General features: G+C 35.8%; 1 protein-coding gene across 1 annotated transcript; it reads right to left on the reverse strand.

Annotated features, from left to right (window-relative positions):
• Window positions 1–12,535: 12,535 nt before the first annotated feature.
• On the reverse strand, window positions 12,536–16,339 carry LOC131030777 (uncharacterized). Its single transcript, XM_057961690.2, has 2 exons — window positions 15,981–16,339; window positions 12,536–13,864 (listed from the first exon to the last, which is right to left on the reverse strand). Exons 1-2 carry the CDS (start codon window positions 16,188–16,190, stop codon window positions 12,689–12,691), a joined length of 1,386 nt encoding a protein of 461 aa, XP_057817673.2. The 5' UTR covers window positions 16,191–16,339; the 3' UTR covers window positions 12,536–12,688.
• Window positions 16,340–17,522: the final 1,183 nt, after the last annotated feature.

The raw sequence follows: 17,522 nt of genomic DNA on the forward strand, positions 1-17,522 counted from the left end.
CCCCCCCCCCCCCCCCCCCCCCTCTCAGTTGTCTCTGGGACCTAACAATTGGTATAAGAGCTTAGTCCTCTTTTGCAGAAATTTAACAACTTGAGGAGATCCAATGACTACTAATTATTTCAGGAATGATAGTCCTAAACTTGATGGAACCAACTATGGGATATGGAAGATCAGGATGGAGACACATCTGAATTGCATAGGTAAAGACATCTGGGAAGTTACAAAGAATGGTTATACTGCTACTGTAGTTGGTTAGACTACTCCAACTACTATAGCTAAAGATGAAGAAAATGATTGCAAAGCAAGAGAAGCACTTTTGAGCGCAATATCAGATCAACAAATCATGGGATTATCAGATAGGTCTACTGCTAAAGCTATTTGGGATCATTTAGAAACACTAAATGAAGGAGATTCCACAGTCAAGATTGCAAAACTTGAAGGCTTCCGAGTCAGGCATGAACATCTAAAAATGGAAGAAGATGAAAGGATTTATGCTTTTATGGAAAGAGTAAATGGAATTGTTTTGAGTATTAAATGCTATGGAAGAACCTTGAGTGAGGATGAGATTGTTTCACAAATCTTAAGAGGTTTGCCACTGGCATATAAAATGAAGGTTATTGCTATAAATGAGTTGAGAACAATGCCTAATACATCAGTAACTAGGGATACATTGATTGGAAAACTTTCAACTTTTGAAATTGAGGAATTTGGTCCCGTTGCTACTATAAAGACTGATTTGGCTTTTAAAGCATCAACATCATCTGCTCCATCATTTGACAAATCAGACTAGAAAGCCTTTTATGCAAGAGAACTTGAAGAAACCATGAAGGAGAATGAAGAGCTTGAAGAACTTGAAGCACTATTTGCAAGAAAAATGCCAAAAGGTCTAGTTGGAAGTAAGTATGAAGGTAAAGCACACTTTAAATGTTTTAACTACAATAAGATTGGTCATATGGCTTCGAGATTCTGTGATAGACATGCTAGACTAAGAGAAGAAGCTAGAAGAACATACAAGCCTAATCCTAAATATCAGAGATACAGATTTAAGAAGAACAAAGACAAATCTTGTTACATTGCTGATGAAGGTGTGACTGATGATTCTGATGAGAATCCAGCAGACAATGGATGGGTTTTTGTTGCTATAACAGAAGATCAACCGACACCTACTGCTCAACCGGTAGAACAAGCCCTAGCAGCTAAAGTTGAAGCAAAGGATGAATGGATCATTAACTCAGGATGCTCACATCACATGACATGAGACAAAGGTAAATTCTTGAACTTTCAAGAATACAATGGAGGTTTAGAAAGATTTGGAGATGACAAAGCCTGTTCAATCAAAGGTAAGGGTTCAATATCTCTTGATGGTAAGCATAACACTGACAATGTCTACTATGTTGAAAGGATTTCAGTTCCAATTTAAAAGTGGAAAATGCAAAATCATGAATAGAACTGGTTTGGAAATTGCAACCGGTAATCGGACTAGAGGTAATATCTTTCATTTGAATAACAGTGAAAAGACATGCTTGATTGCACATATAGATGAAAGTTGGTTATGTCATAAGAGACTATGTAATGTAAACTTTGATTGCATGGTAAAAATCAGTACTTCTAAGGCAGTTAGAGATCTACCTAAAATTGTGAAACCTCATAATACAATTTGTAAGGAATATCAATTTGGAAAACAAGTTATAGCTAGTTTCAAAAGTATTCCAGAAAAATCAAATAATGCTCTTGATTTAATTTACACCGATTTATGTGGTCCAACTAGAACTAGAAGCTTACAAGGTGATAGATATTTCATGCTAATTATTGATGATTATTCTAGAATGTGTTGCCCGTTACTTTTCTCAGAGAAAAATCAGAAGCACTTGGAAAGTTCAAACGATTCAAAGCAATGGTTGAGAATGAAACCAGTAAGAAAATCAAATGTTTAAGATCAGATCAAGGAGGAGAATTCACATCTAAGGACTTTAATACATTCTGTGAAGTGAATGGAATCAAAAGACCGTTATCAGCACCATGGACACCACAGCAGAATGGAGTTGTTGAAAGGAAAAACAGAACTATCTTGGATGTAGCAAGAAGTATGTTATCTAAAGCAAATCTACCACATGTGTATTGGAGAGAAGCAGTTAGCACTGCTATCTATACATTCAACAAAGTTCACATCAAAGGTGAAACCAGTAAGACCCCTCATGAACTCTGGTTTGGTAATACTCCTACTCTTAAGTATTTCAGAATTTTTGGAAGTAAATGTTATATTAGAAGAGATGAGTATATTGGAAAATTTGATCCTAGAAGTGATGAAGGAATATTTCTTGGTTATTCATCTAAGAGCAAGGCATATAGATGTTTTAATAAGAGATTGCAGAAAATTGTTGAAAGTACAAATGTAAAGATTGATGAACAATTTAGAGGAACTTCAAGGTATATAGACTCTAAACTGGCAACAAAAATTGTGACAAATGAACCTACACTAAATCCACTGGTACAGAATGAAGATCTAGTTACCCCGGTATCATCAGAGGATTCCATAGTAATTGAAGAACAATAGCAAACTAAGACACCCCGGTATGTAAGATTGAATCATTCTGAAGATCAGATAATTGGAAACAAATTTAAAGGAGTTATGACAAGAGAAAGATTGGCAAATGAAGAGGTATGTCTTATTTCTCAAATTGAACCATCATCTATCAATGAGGCATGTGAAGATAAATTTTGGATTAAAGCTATGGAAGAAGAATTAGGACAAATTGAGAAAAATAATACTTGGACATTAGTTCCCCGGCCTAAAACTAAAAATGTAATTGAAACCAAATGGGTATTTAGAAACAAACTTAATGAAGATGGTAAGGCTGTCAGAAATAAAGCAACACAAGTGTGTAAGGGATATTCTCAGAAAGAAGTAGTTGATTACAATGAAACCTTTGCACTGGTAGCCACAATTGAGGCAATCAGATTATTCTTGGCTTTTGCAGCTCACAAGGACTACAAAGTTTATCAAATGGATATTAAATGTGCATTCTTGAATGGAGAGCTTGAAGAGGAAGTATATATTGAACAACCTGATGGATTTTCTTTGACAGATGACAATGATATGGTTTGCAGGTTGAGAAAAGCTCTGTATGGATTAAAACAAGCCCCAAGAGGTTGGTATGCAAGGTTGGATAAGTATCTTTTAAAGATTGGTTTTACTAAAGGAAATGCAGATAGCAATTTATATTACAAAATAACTAATGATGACATCTTCATTATAGAAGTATTTGTTGATGATATAATCTTTGGAGGAGAAGATGGATTATGTAAGGAATTTTCTATTAAAATGTAGCAAGAATTTGAAATGTCTATGATTGGAGAAATTAAATTCTTTTTAGGATTACAGATTTCATAGACTGATAAAGGTATATTTTTGAGTCAATCCAAGTACTTGAAAGAATTACTAAAGAAATTTGGGATGGAGAACTCTAAACCAGTAAGCACACCTATGACTACAAATGACAAATTATCTCAAAGGGATGAATCTACACCTTTTAATCCAACTAGATAAAAATCTATGATAGGAGGTTTACTGTATTTGACACAAACTAGGCCTGATATTATGAATGCACTATGCATTGTTTCTAGATTTCAAAGTAATCCTAGGGAAAATCATGAATCAGCAGTAAAAAGGATTTTCTGGTACTTACAAGGCACAACAAATCTTGGATTATGGTATCCTAGAGATGAAAATTTTGACCTATGTGCATACACAGATGCAAATTGGGCAGGAGATGTGGATGATAGAAAAAGCACCACTGGAGGAGCATTCTTTCTCGGAAAGAGATTAGTTTCATGGTTGTGTAAGAAACAGAGTTGTACATCTTTATCAACGACAGAATCAGAATATGTTGCAGCAACAACTAACTGCACACAGGTACTATGGCTTAAGCAAATGTTGAAAGACATAAAGGTAAAATGCAAGGAACCTATTACTATATATTGTGATAACACTGCAGCAATTGATATATCTAAGAATCTGGTATTACATTCTAAAACAAAAAATGTTTCTATCAAACTAAATTTTCTAAGGGAAAAAGTTGAACAAAAGGAGATTAAACTAGTTTTTGTGAAGACTAAAGAACAACTTGTAGATATTTTCACAAAACCTTTGCCTAAGGAGACTTTTGAATATCTCAGAGATTGGCTTGGAGTCATACCACCACAGGTAGAGACTTAGACAGTTGATGATTGTCATCAACTGACAGAATTGAAAGACAAATCTTTTACTCTGGTCTTTGATGAGGAAGCTACTTCTCAGGGGGAGTAGTTGGTATATTGAATTGATTGGTATTTTGTATATGAACTTGACTTTTGTAACTTTGGCATTTGATGTCAAAGGGGGAGAGATATCTATGGAAAAACACATTATCTTTTGAGGAGAGATTGGTATTAAAGATTAATCTTTGGATAAACACATGTTGCTCCTAGGGGGAGAAATTGTTGTTTAAAGGAGATTGTTGGTTTATGGTATTTGGCATTTCTCTTTTGGCTCTTTGATGGTTTTTCCATCTTGTGTTGCCATCAATGCCAAAGGGGGAGATTGTTGGTATTTTGGTATGGTTTTGTCATTGATGTCAACACCTACTGAAAACTAGCACTTTGGAGATCCAGCAACATTCACCGGCAAGCAAGTAACTATTGCACAGTTACTGGTATATGGTTCACCGATAGGATATAATGATCACCAGCACTTGGAATGATATGGAAGACACTTGGTAATGTCGAAGACATCATGTGGACACTTTGTTTTGAAGAATTAATCATTGGTATATTCATATTTGCATATTTGTTTTTACCGGCAAATAGGTCCAGGGTTATCTAGGGTTACACTGGCAGGTTTATCTTTTCCAAATTAGCATGGCACGCTATGGAGATGATTTATTATTGTTGTAAATGCATTAAGCCGACATGTTTAATCAGTTATTGCATCAGATATTATATTGTATGTAAAATGTTTTTATTGTAATATCTTGTAGAGCCGACCTACTAAAATTGGTCTTAGGTTGTATAAATGTAAGATCTTATTTGTAAGATCAAATGTGGAATGCAAAGAAGAATTGTGTGAAGGTATATGCGAGATTAAGCAGAGGTATACATGAAGACATCATTTGAAGGTGAAGCTAGGTTTTTGTAGAAGCATATCAGCATTACACCGGTACTGAATCCAACATATGAAGATGCTAATTTGTGCAGTAAATTCTTATTGGATTTAACCATCCAACTGTAGTCAGTGTTACTCCCCTTTTGTGATTGAGCAGTGAGCTCTAGGCTGTTGGCCTTTCTGCATGTGTAGACCCCATTATGTACACTTACTATTTGCAGTAGTATCATTTGATTGTGGGTAAGGTTTCCCACCATGGTTTTTCCCCTTATAGGGTTTCCACGTACAAATATTGGTGTTATGTGTTGTGGATGACTTTATGTTTATGTTTCATGCATTAATCTTTATCGGTATAGCAATTTACTGTTAACACTGTCTACTGGCATACTTAATTGGTTTACCAGTATTAAGTATCAAGTTGGTTAATTGGTTTTTGGTTTGAATTTATTAGACAACTAATTCATCCCCCCCTCTCAGTTGTCTCCGGGACCTAACAAATATAAAATTGCATGTCACCCTTAGATGGATGGATGCTTGTTTTTTATTACACTCTTTCTTCTCATGGGAATGATAACATTTGTCTTATCATACTCACATGATGACAAATTATAGTTAGTCCTTTTTCAAAATTTTAAATATAATCGCATTATTATATGTAGAAGGTAATCATACAACCATATGAGACAAGATATATCTACAAAAAAACACCTACCACACAAAAGATATCATGCAAATAAAATATGCTCAAGTACAACCTGAGAATTTTGTATTAATTACACAAACAATATTAGAGATACAATTACAATCAATGAATGAATCCTTATAAAAGGATGAATGAAACCCTAGATGCAAAACCCTACAGACTAGATTAAATTAGAATACAACACACCAAGTGTCACAATCATAATAAATGAGATAACTTAATCTATTATTAGCCTAATTTAATAAAAAGAAAAAGCACCTATGTTTAGCTTAAGTGAGAAAGTAATTAAAGGACTTAATTAATAAATAATTTAATAAGTTGTCCTAATTACTCCAACGTTAAAAAATTAATATATGCTACAAAATAGCTTTAAAAAATAATTTATATTAGTTTATCTTATCAAATGTAATTCAAGATCACCATAATTATGAAGGAAGAATAAGCACAATCAAATTATTGTAGAATTACATGACAAGTATCAACTTACAAAATAGATTAATGATATATTGATTCATTTGGATGATCATTACAGTGTTGCACATTGGCTAATAAAGCCATTGATTTTTCCAAATTACTGACAAAACTCCCTTATGAGATTAACTCCAAAAAATAAATAATTTATTATTTACTATAAAACTAGCCTACGTGAATATAATACGCCAACATTCCACCCTTTATTACATTAATTCGAACAAAAGTGGAATTTTGTAATGGTTTTGTACCCAAACCTTTTGGAGACTTTGATGAATCACCTTCATCAATCCTCCTCACTCACCCAAGAAACATTGAATTGACTGTATTAGTGGATCTCTTGACTATTGGACCTGTAACCATCTGCACAACATGAGAGAACATAAAAGCATTCCCACCCTCATGCACAATGAGACACATTTCCTCAAAAATTCCACATCTCCTCCGAGTGTATCTAATGCCTCCTCTAGTGCTGCACATGAGACACCTTTCCTTCCAAAACTCCATATCTCCTCTGAGTGTGTCTAATGCCTCGTGAAGTGCTCTATAAACAATCCCTCCTTTGCTACACAAATCACCAACAAAATGTTTGGATATGAGACACCTTTCCTGTGAAAGTCCACATCTCATCTGAGCGTATCTAAAGTCTCCTCAAATGCTTGACAATTGACCAATCAAATGGGAATAGACTAAGTGCACCCACAAAGAAATATTTCCCCCCTTTGGCTATTGAAGGGACATAAAACGACAAGACCCCTCTATTCTTCAGGGACACAAATTTAGTGCTTCTCATGCATGAATCACCCCTAAGTGAGAAGCTAGCTTGGGATGATAAAAGACCTCCTGCCTCCATTTCCTCCAGCCTCTGATGAACCTTGTTACACTTTATCCACTTGATGACATCATGTGAGTACTTGAATACCTTCTCATGTGTAGCGAACATGGCCCTGAAAGCATAATATAAGATGCCATCATAATAAATTCCATATCAAGGTGTAAGATTATAACCATTTACTAATTCTTAGTAGAAAGAGACTACTCCCAAAACTTGATCAGAGATTATTAATTTTGGAATGTAGTGATACCTCAAAATGTACAAACAATGCTTGATATATGTGTAACAATAACAATGTCAATTTCAACCAATAATGGGCCCACTATTCAACCTTATACCTCCAATAAAATAAGAACCATTTCTAAAAGCACATAACCTTGTAAACTCAAACTTCAAAAAGATAATTTATTAACAAAAATGACTCTTTGGTCTATTTCTCCAAAAGCAAGTCATGCATTAAATACGCTACAAATCATGTCTTCTATGACTCTAAATTTTGTGATATTTATAGAAAAAAACTTTATCATAATAAAACCTTCATATTATTTGTTATAATTCAACAAAGAATACAAAAAATACTAGTAATCTTTTCAAGAATATGTCCATGAGGGTACCAAATGTAGTTTCTAACCTTCATCTCTATATAGTATATTTTTCAATGGTAAAATTGTTGAACATTATATGCATTTTGGATCAACACTATCTCAAACAATTAGCATTTGGACAATATGTAGAGGGGAGTTATCAAATTTGATAATCCAAGTTGGTTCAACTTTTTTATTCACACTAAGTGCACAAAATATTATGCGGCTAGATTTGTATGTTATAATGTGTACAAGTTGTGCCGGAGTTTTTGTGTCCTATCTCCCTTTGTTTTGATGTCTAGAGAACAACCTTTTGTAGGGTGTTCCCTGCTTTGGCTTCATGGGTTCTATGCTCTTCTCTTTCCTAATGCCTCTGTTTTTAGCTCGTGCATTGGTTAGATACAACTTTTGGATAAGCTTTGGGTGATTGTCTCTATAATCTGATCTCGAGCCATGGGCTTCTATCCTTTGTGGGCTAATGCTTTCGCTTGGTTTTCTCCATGGAGCTGTTTGTTCCCCTCTAGTTCATGACTTCATTTTCTGCTTCTCTGGGGTTTGGCTCCTTTTTGGTTGTTTTGTGGACTCTTTGGTCTCCAAGGGAGTTTGTTTTATGCCTTTTCTACATACCCTATGCTTCACTTGTTCCATTTTTACATGTGGGGTGCTATTTCTACTCTAGCTCTCATCTTATTTTCCCTATTTTTTTATGGAGATCTTGTTGATGAAAATGGTTAGGGTTTGGTTCTCCTTCCCTCTTTTTCCCTCTCTGCCAGTCCTTTTGTGGTGGATGGTTCTTCTATTGAGGTGGGGATTCGCTGGATGGGTGAAGTTGGATGGAGTTTTTTAGGGGTTTTTGTTGCCCTATTTCTTGTGGTTGGTTTCCTTTCTACTTCCATCACCATGGTTTTGTTTCTCTATCACTTTTATCTTATGGAGGTGGAGAATCTAGTGGATCTTGCTTGCATGGTGTATGTTAGGCTTGTGCCTCGTTGCCTTTTCAAGGTTTTGGGAGCCTTTCTAAAACCCATTTTTCCAGTGAACTGGTGTTGTTTTTATCTTTTGTCTCTAAAAGTGGTGGATTTGAATAATGCTTAGCTTGTTCAGCTGGTGGTTTATCTCTCTTTAGTTCCAATTGAGGGGGGTCCTTTTCCTATTGATGTGGAGAGGAGTTGTGTTGGAGGAGTGTTGACTTTTAGAAGGAAAGTCTTTGTTGGTTCAACTTGATGGTTTTGGGAGCCAAGTCAAAACCCAATATGTGAGTGTGGGGAGCCTTTAAAAATCCCCTGGTTTTAGAGAATTTCTTTATGCTTTCTCTTCTTGACTCTGTTTGTTTTAGTTTTGGGATCGTTATTAAAAGCCAATGTTCAGGTTATGGGTGCCTTGAAAAACCCTTGGTACTTGATGTAGGTTAAGGGAGCCTTGTTAAAACCCTTGGATCTTTTTGTGTTGACATCTCTTGGATGATGTCTTAGGCTTTGTGGTGGCCTTTCTCATTCTCTACTGCCTTGATAATGTTTGGATTTAGGTTGGTTGTTTTTGGTCTATGTTTGTATCTTTGTCCAGCGTTCTTCTTATGGTATTTGGATGCTCATTAGTTTTAGAGTGTTTTGGGTCTCGCTAAAACATTTTGTATGGGCTTTCGGATCCCCTCAAAACTTGTTTGATCCTTAATTAAAAACTACACTCTATATGAAGAGTAACTACACTCTAATTCCAAATTGGTGGTGAAAATTTCTAGAACCCATGTTGCTAAGATTAACCCTAGTTTGGCCTCCCCATCTAAGAGTAAACAAATCACTACCTAGGTCAAACCTCTTTGTGTGGCCAAACAGAAAAATCCCTCTGCTCCCCTTCTAAGGAAATTGATATAGTGAACTTTGAGGAAGAAGAGGATTGCAAGGAGTTTGATTCTTCCTTGTTGACAGGTTTGGATTGCTCTCTAACTAACTCTATGGAGAAAGACCCCTTCACAGCTCCTCTAGGCCTCCACTCCCCAATCCCTATTGATTATACCCTTATGATTAATTCCCCTGATTTGACCGATAAAATTTAATGGCTTGGGTGAGCTCGTTAAAAGACAAGATGTTGTCATTCGTTGGCCCCTTTCCCAATTGAATGTAGCCAAGAAAAAAATGAACAAGCTAGATCTAGTGGTTGAGGCAGAGGCTTGTGGTGACAGTTGGGGCTATGGAAGAAAAAGATGAGAAGGTTTGGATTCCTACCAATGATATTGTGGGGAAACTTGAAAATTGTGAGGTAGTGGAGGAGAAAATTAAAGAGATCAATGCAAAGATCAACCTGAGGGAGAAGAGGAAGGACATTGAAGATTTGGAGGAAAACCAAGAGGCTTTGAAATGAAAAGTTGAGGAGATGACTACCTTAAGAAAAGAAATGGTATTGAAGAAATTTTCCTCTATGCATGTCATACAGGAGGAGATTGAAAGGAAGAAGGCAAAGAGGGAGCAACATCTAGAATCTCATACAATTGCTTTAGATCCCATCACCTCCATTGTTAAGGCTACTCTGGATTTTGTTGCTATGTCCTTCATGAAGGACTCCAACAAAAAGCTATCCTTTGTTGATAAAGTTAAATTTTTATGCCATCAATGGAAAGATGATAGTGCCCACACTCATTAGACCATTCCTTTGTGTCTATGGAGGGTGATTGGTTATTTGTTATGTTGTTTTCTTGTTGTGTAGTGCTTCTATTCTGGTTGTTTATCATTTTTTGTGTGTTTTGGGTTTGTTCTTTTACTGGTAGTGCACTCCTCACGTGCCCCAAGTAGTTGTTGTTTAGCAATTATGTGAAAGGTTTAGGCCTATCCGTCTTTAATCAATCAGAGCTACACTCTAGATGAACAATAGCCTCACAACCATTTGAAAAGGGATGTTAGACAATATTTTACTTGTCCAAGAATATTGGTATAGTTTTGTTGGATTGACCTTCATTTGAATTACATAGTGTTACAAATGTTTGTATGTGCACATCACTCATAATGTTTATTTTATCTCCTAGGTATGAGTTGAAAGATAGAGGTTATCTCTATTCATGGATTCCTTTGGTTGGAAAGAGTACCTAACATTGAAAGTGTAGATTCAAATAGCTCAAAAGTAGTTCGCTAATTATGTAATACATCAATAGGTATGCTTCAATGTTTAACGGGAAATAGATAAAGTTTTTAAAAATGGTACATCACTCCATTTTGGATGACACTTGCTTGTTGGACACACCAATAATATCCAACCGTTTTGTAAATTACCCACTATTGTAAATTATGTCCAACAATGCACTAAAGGTAATAAATAAACATGTCTATAAATAAAGGTATAATCACCTATATTACATTACAAAGCACCTTAGGATTTATAATAATTTCCTACATTGATTTCAAATCATAGTGGTCACATAAGATCCTTACCTACTTGAAATGATGGTAGAATGGAAATCTAAAAGTTAATAATTCTATCAATGTGGCATGCAAATATTTATCTGCTAGCTTGTTCTATCTCTCCATTGGATACTCAAATTCAATGCCAAGTATATAGAAAATGTTGTTCATAGGTCTTAAATATATCACCAACTTCTAAAATATATATGTAAAATTACTAACCCATAAAATATACCTTTAATTATACAATTATTATCTACAATCTCTGAAATCTACCTCTCTTCAAGTGTTTGTTATCTTTCAATGATACATTGGACCTACATAGATCAAACAAGAAAAATAAATGGTTTCCAATTATTCTAGTCACAACATGGTGGTCATTGACAAATCCACTAAAAATGGTTTGGACACTAGCAATCAATAAAACATAGGGTATAACAATAAATAAAACAGCAATAGACATGGAAAACATGGGCTATTAGGGACTCACGTTCACAATAATCTCAAGAGTAAAAAGTTTGTCAAATCTATGAATATTTGCTACATATTCATTCCAATGTTAGAAAATTATAGAAAAAAATGTATGTAATCCTACGTAATAAAAGAGAGGACTATCCAAAACAAACTGTATGAGGAAATTTTAAAAATCCAACTATTAAATCTATAATTAAAATGCTTTTGAATTTATTATTCACATTTACATTCTAAGTAAGTTGATAAATTATTTGCCACAAATTTTCATCTTTTAAATAGTTCAATCAATAATTGTACTTATTTTGCATCATCTTCTGTATAATTGGCAATCCCATCATGAAAACACTATATAAATCTGAAGAATCTTTCTATAATTAAAAAACTATTGATGTGCCCAGTTAAACCCGTAGATCCAATTGCTGTTTAAGTTTTAAATAGCATAAATATTTTAGAAGACAATCATTCAACACAACTATTGACAGACTTCTGTATAATTCGACAAATATCCGTGATGTTTAAGCTAGGCGTGAAAAAACGCGTGAGGTGCAAGTTGATCATACGCTTTACGCAAACCTCGGCTTAAATATCACGCTAACCTGCAAACACGTCTGATAGATAAGACCAGCTTAAAAAACACAAACAGAAACCATTGTGAATGCAAAAACCTCTGTCATGACTTGTCTTTTCAAGAAGGATGCATGTGAAATCTCTAAAACAGTCAAAAAGCACAATATTGTAGTACGTCTGTCTAATCATGCAAACAAAAGCAATTTTTGATTGCCTATCATCTCAAAGCTGACGACAATGAGACAAACTGCAACTGTGTTCGGTGTCTGTTGCGCCAACTTTTTCTAGGAATACGATCACAATCAAACAAACTTTATACTCCTGCCCGTGAAGAGAATGCAACGTTTATGATTGAATTGCAGAGACACAATAAACCACATAAAATGTCAAATATTTCAGAGCCCTAAAAATTATGGAGCAACAATAAAAAAGTGCTTCATTGCAGATAGTATATACAATGATTAAGCCAGTGAATCTCTTCACAATTGCCTCTTGTTAATGGAACATTAGCTAAATATCATTCATTCAGTGAATTTTAGCAAACTTCATTGGAGAGCCTATCATGGCAGAGTCCTGCGAATTCATGGATGGCCAGCACAGAAATTTAGAAAGTGTAGAAGACTGCAATTGTTGTGGGTCTTTTATATCAAGACTAGTGTTGTGATGAGAAGAGGAAATGGGTGAAGTGACAGGCAGAGGATCCGAGGAGGTCATATGGGGGGCCTGCATGTGACCTAAAGAGGGTGAAACTGAAGAACGCATGGACAGCATGGGGATTTCGACAGTTTCGAGAGCAGGAGGTGGGTGTCTCCACTGAGGAAGCGGTCCTGCCAAAAGAAGGGTGTTTAAAAGAGGCCCTGCTTTCATGACAGCTTCTAAGAACTTTCCACGTTCTGGTAGCGTGCTTAGCATTACGTCCGGGTCAGCTTCTGGTGGCTCGGGCAAATGAAGTGGCATTGCGGGGACGGAGCCGTTGGAGTCAATGGGGGGCCTCAGAATTCGGGCTGTTTGTGGTTGGTGATTGTTGTACGCCATGCAAGAAGAAGCTTCGGGCATGCAAAGAGACGTCGTCTGTCTTACGGCGTGCGTTTCCTTGTGCCACAAGTCATGATTCTCCACTAGCCTCAGACTGCTGTGGTCGACAGGCTCGTGCTGTTGACACTCTGGGTCATCCTGCTTTAGAAAAGATAGATCATCCTTCTGCTCTTCCTGTTGCTGTTCATTCTCTGGAAGGTCAAACACTGGTTGTTTATCTGCAAGATTTGAGCGGTCGATCATATGATCGATAGATGATGAGGTTGGTGTCTGGTGGAAATTGTCCTGTGGGTCAGTAGTAAAGTCAAAGCGGTGTACAGGTTGGGGCCAATCCCAATCTACTTCGTCCACGATGAGGCTTCGGGATGAGCCCTCTTGAGGTACGGAGTCTAAACCTAATGGGGAAGAGCCAATTGGCTTGTTTGCCCACATCGGCTTCGAAATGATATTGCTTTGCTGTGTTTGTTGTGTGAGCTGTTGCTTCAGTATGTACAATTGGTTTAGAGCTTCGTCTCTTTGCTGGACTGCCTCGTCTCTTTCTCTGCGCATTACTACTACTAGCTCCTGAAGCCTTAACAATTTGGTCTCCAGAATTTGGTTATTTACATCTAAGCTGTATCTTGCCTCGTCCAGTTGTAGTAACAGCTGCTTTAGTTGTTCAATGTTCTGCAGAGGAAAAAAATAAAATTAGATTCGTTAAATTAGGAGATGATTATGATGATCTCATTCCCCAAGGTCAAACAAGTTCTCAATATGTAAAATTTGCTTGTAATGATTTAGCATAATGTGTTGATAGCTTTTTGAACATGAAGTCAATGAGAGAGATTAGATAATTGCTAATGAGAATCTTTCAAAGCAACACTTAGGTCGGTAGAGATGATAAAATAATTGGCATACGTTGTTATTTAAATCTTTCAAAAGCAATTAGGTGTGCCTCGCAATATAAGAATTCTAAGTCTTCTTCGCAGAAGTATCATGTTCTTCTAGATGGTAAACCTCAGTACATCAACCATAGTTGAAAGTACAATTTAAAATAAAACTGTTGGCTCCTAATTAAAGAGACAAATATTAAAAAATGAAATAACTCTTTCTCATATAATTAGTTACAGAGATGTTAGGGTGAAGATGGACTGTTGAAAAACAAAGTTTCACATTGAAGGATCTTAAAATCAAATTTAATATCATAATTAAAGTGTTGTGATTCATTTGGTTGGGATCAATTCTTGAGGATGTTGTTTCATGATTACGTCATCTATTAAAAATAGGATATAAGAGACGAGGTTGGATCATGTACTGAAAACTTTAGAAGAATGGATACCGCTCAAACCTTAACTCTTTGCCAAAAAAAATTAGACTTGTTCTCTCATACCTAATAATGAACAAACTCTAGGTAATATAAAATTCTTATCAGAAAAATTAGACGGTAGAGACTCACTAATTGCAATTCAAAGCCAATACTTGTTCACCAAGGTTTGAAATATAGAAAAGCATTATTCTGGATCTAGCAGAGGGAGTTAGTCCTGAAACAATGTCAAACAATCAGTTAAAAAGTTTTAGCGAATCTCACATTCACAATGAAAACATCTTACAGAAAGCATGCAGAATATAGAGGTGAAGGTAACTGTCATCTGGGACTGGCTAGGAAAGGGGCTTTCTTATTTTTCTCATCTGGTCTTGTCTGGATAAACAAAACTTTTTCTTATCCATGCTTGGAATCATTTAAGGAATACTGGCCATAAAATCCTAGAGGAAACTCGTAATTGCTAATACGTTGGAAATGACGCAGACTAAATCACACCACATGACAATGAACACTAGATACTTCCAAAGTTATTTCAGACGCAGCTCTGCTCTCGAAAGCATAACATCATGAAACAAGATGATCTCGTTGTAAACAAGGTAATTGTGCTTGTTTTGGAATAGTTTTTCAGAAGACTGGCCTTCCAAATTGTGAAAGCAGCAAAACTCAGACCACATGTTAAAGGCTGCATCTGCAACTCATCGAGATATTTCTTAGGTTTTGTAGCAATTGCTAACCCTACGCACTTCTGAAAAGTCACGAGCCAGGTGTTCCATCAAAACGGATACCGTCAGCTGGTCCATGCAACCCAAAATTTCAAAATCCAGGAAAATGATTTCCTGAGATGGTAGCAAATAATTCACCTACTGATTGATACCTCCACATCTTCATTGAGAAAATTCTTCACCCACCATCAACGGGAACATTCCCTCAATTAGCCAGGTTTTCACATAACAGGCATCTCCAATTTCTGAGGAAAACCTCTCGTTAGCTACGTTCCAATCTTTCATGGTCATTTCTGTACTGCAAATAGTAGCCAATACGATGGCATACTGATCACGAGGCATGTATATGGGTTTATATTACTAACCCACAAAACTAAACCTTATTTACTTCTGGTGAGACTGAATAGAAGATAGAATCCAAGGTTGTTATAGACTTAATAATTCAAGAACAAAACTTTTAAGTACATCTATAACAACAGAAAAACGCAGAGACAGAACAGGGCCAGATCGTACTGGTTTAGCTAGATGGAGAGTAAGTATCTGTAACAAAGATTAGCACATCTGAACAAATGTAATTGTAAAATTTGGAGAGTTTTCAATCCCAAGACCATGATGCACAAATGTCAAAAGACGCTTTGGGTCCATGGAAGGCAAAAGATGATTCAGAGCGAGCCCTAGGAAATACAAAAACAGAAGCAGGAAATCTCATATCTGGCGATTGAGGAGGAGTTTAAAATGAAATGGTTTCTGAATTTACCTGCCCACCATGGTGCTGATTCAAAGCGTAGTTGTTGTTAATGTAGGGCGCGCTGGAGTTCCTGTCCATGATTATTGCTGCTGAGAGTAAAACAATACAAATGTAAACGGGATCCACAACAAAGGCGGCATCTGACATAAGTGTCCTATGTATTGGAATTCTGGGCTTTTTCGCCTCCCCATCTCGTTCGTTAGAATGAACGCGCTCCATTGAATAGCTTTGGCCACTGACTGTTGGCACGGTGGAACCCACTACGGAGTTTCCACGACTATGCCTGTAACTCCAGACGAATAATTAGGGCAAATAATGGGTATTTTCTATTTCTAATTGTTGCCCTTTCATTCATCACAGAGTCTAAGCAGAGTCAGAGCGTTGATTATGCCTTAAAATATCGAATTAACTTCACCTAATTCTGCTCGTTAAGGCCCTACGAATAATTCCCCGCCGACTCGCGACTGCCAGTCCCCGGTTTCTTTTTGTTTTTACATGGAAATTAACCCGTTAACATACGCTCCGTCCACAAGTTTGCGGAGCATCTCCCCGTGGCTTTAAAAATTGTTTATTGTGGCATCGACCTTTGAATTTTATCGCCTCCCCTGTCCATTTCATCGCACCCAACTTAGTGTGAATTAAGTCCCATGCTTTTCTAACAGCAACCCAATGCACAAGAAGAGAATTTTGGAATAAAAACTTTAATGTTAGCCAGATTTAGATAAATTATTAGGTTTTCCCACATGGTAAATATGTGGCGTGGTGTTATGAAAACAAGATAGAAGAAAATTAGGTGAAATTTGAATGGCATCAATATTTAGATAGCCCCATGCTAGTGTGTAAGTCTTTTCATGCTTATTTTTAAGCAGTGAAAGTGTTTCATGTAATTTTTTAATTATGGGGAAAGGAAAATTTGAAAGTTTTTTTAAATTTTTGTGGAGCAACTGTTACTTAATAATTGAAAACAAACTAAAGAAAAAAGGAGGGGCTGAAATAAACAACAACTACTTATTGAAAAAAATGACACACAGCTTCTTTTTTTTTTTTTTCTGTCCTATTTACTTTCCTTCAATTTTACCTCCAAATTTTATTTGCAAAAAATATTATGAGAATTTTATTTTAAAATATCATTTAAGAGGACTAGTAGCAAATTTGATTATCCATAGGGTCACTAGCTCCACAAATTGTTGCACAAAAAGTTGAGCAGACTTGCCCTAAGTTATTAGGTTATTTTAGATGTGAATATATCATAAAGTGCCATGGAATGGTTACAAGAAGAGTAAAAAGACAATTTAACAATTAAATTTGAACGATAGGCATATTTAGATAGAACATTAGACTCTTTCATATTGCAAACATATAGTAAAGTGTCGTGGAATAGTTAGTATATTCTTTTAATTTATTACTATTATTATTTAGTTAATTTAAGTGAGACAAAGGACACTCCTTTTTTATTGATTTTTTTGAGATATAAAATAGCTAGAAAAACAAAGAGAAAAATTTATTCAAATAAAGTGGTTGAGAGAGGTGGTCAAGAGATATAAACCAAAT

The sequence above is a fragment of the Cryptomeria japonica genome, chromosome 1 (genome assembly GCF_030272615.1).
Source record: "Cryptomeria japonica chromosome 1, Sugi_1.0, whole genome shotgun sequence".
NCBI lineage: Eukaryota > Viridiplantae > Streptophyta > Pinopsida > Cupressales > Cupressaceae > Cryptomeria > Cryptomeria japonica.

Bases quoted from the DNA above. Each gene is read 5' to 3' on its own strand.
- LOC131030777 (XM_057961690.2), bottom strand. From the start codon at position 16,190: ATGGAGCGCGTTCATTCTAACGAACGAGATGGGGAGGCGAAAAAGCCC. The intron at 13,865-15,980 runs GTAAATTCAGAA...TTTCCTCTGCAG, and splicing joins ATCAGCACCATGGTGGGCAG to AACATTGAACAACTAAAGCA.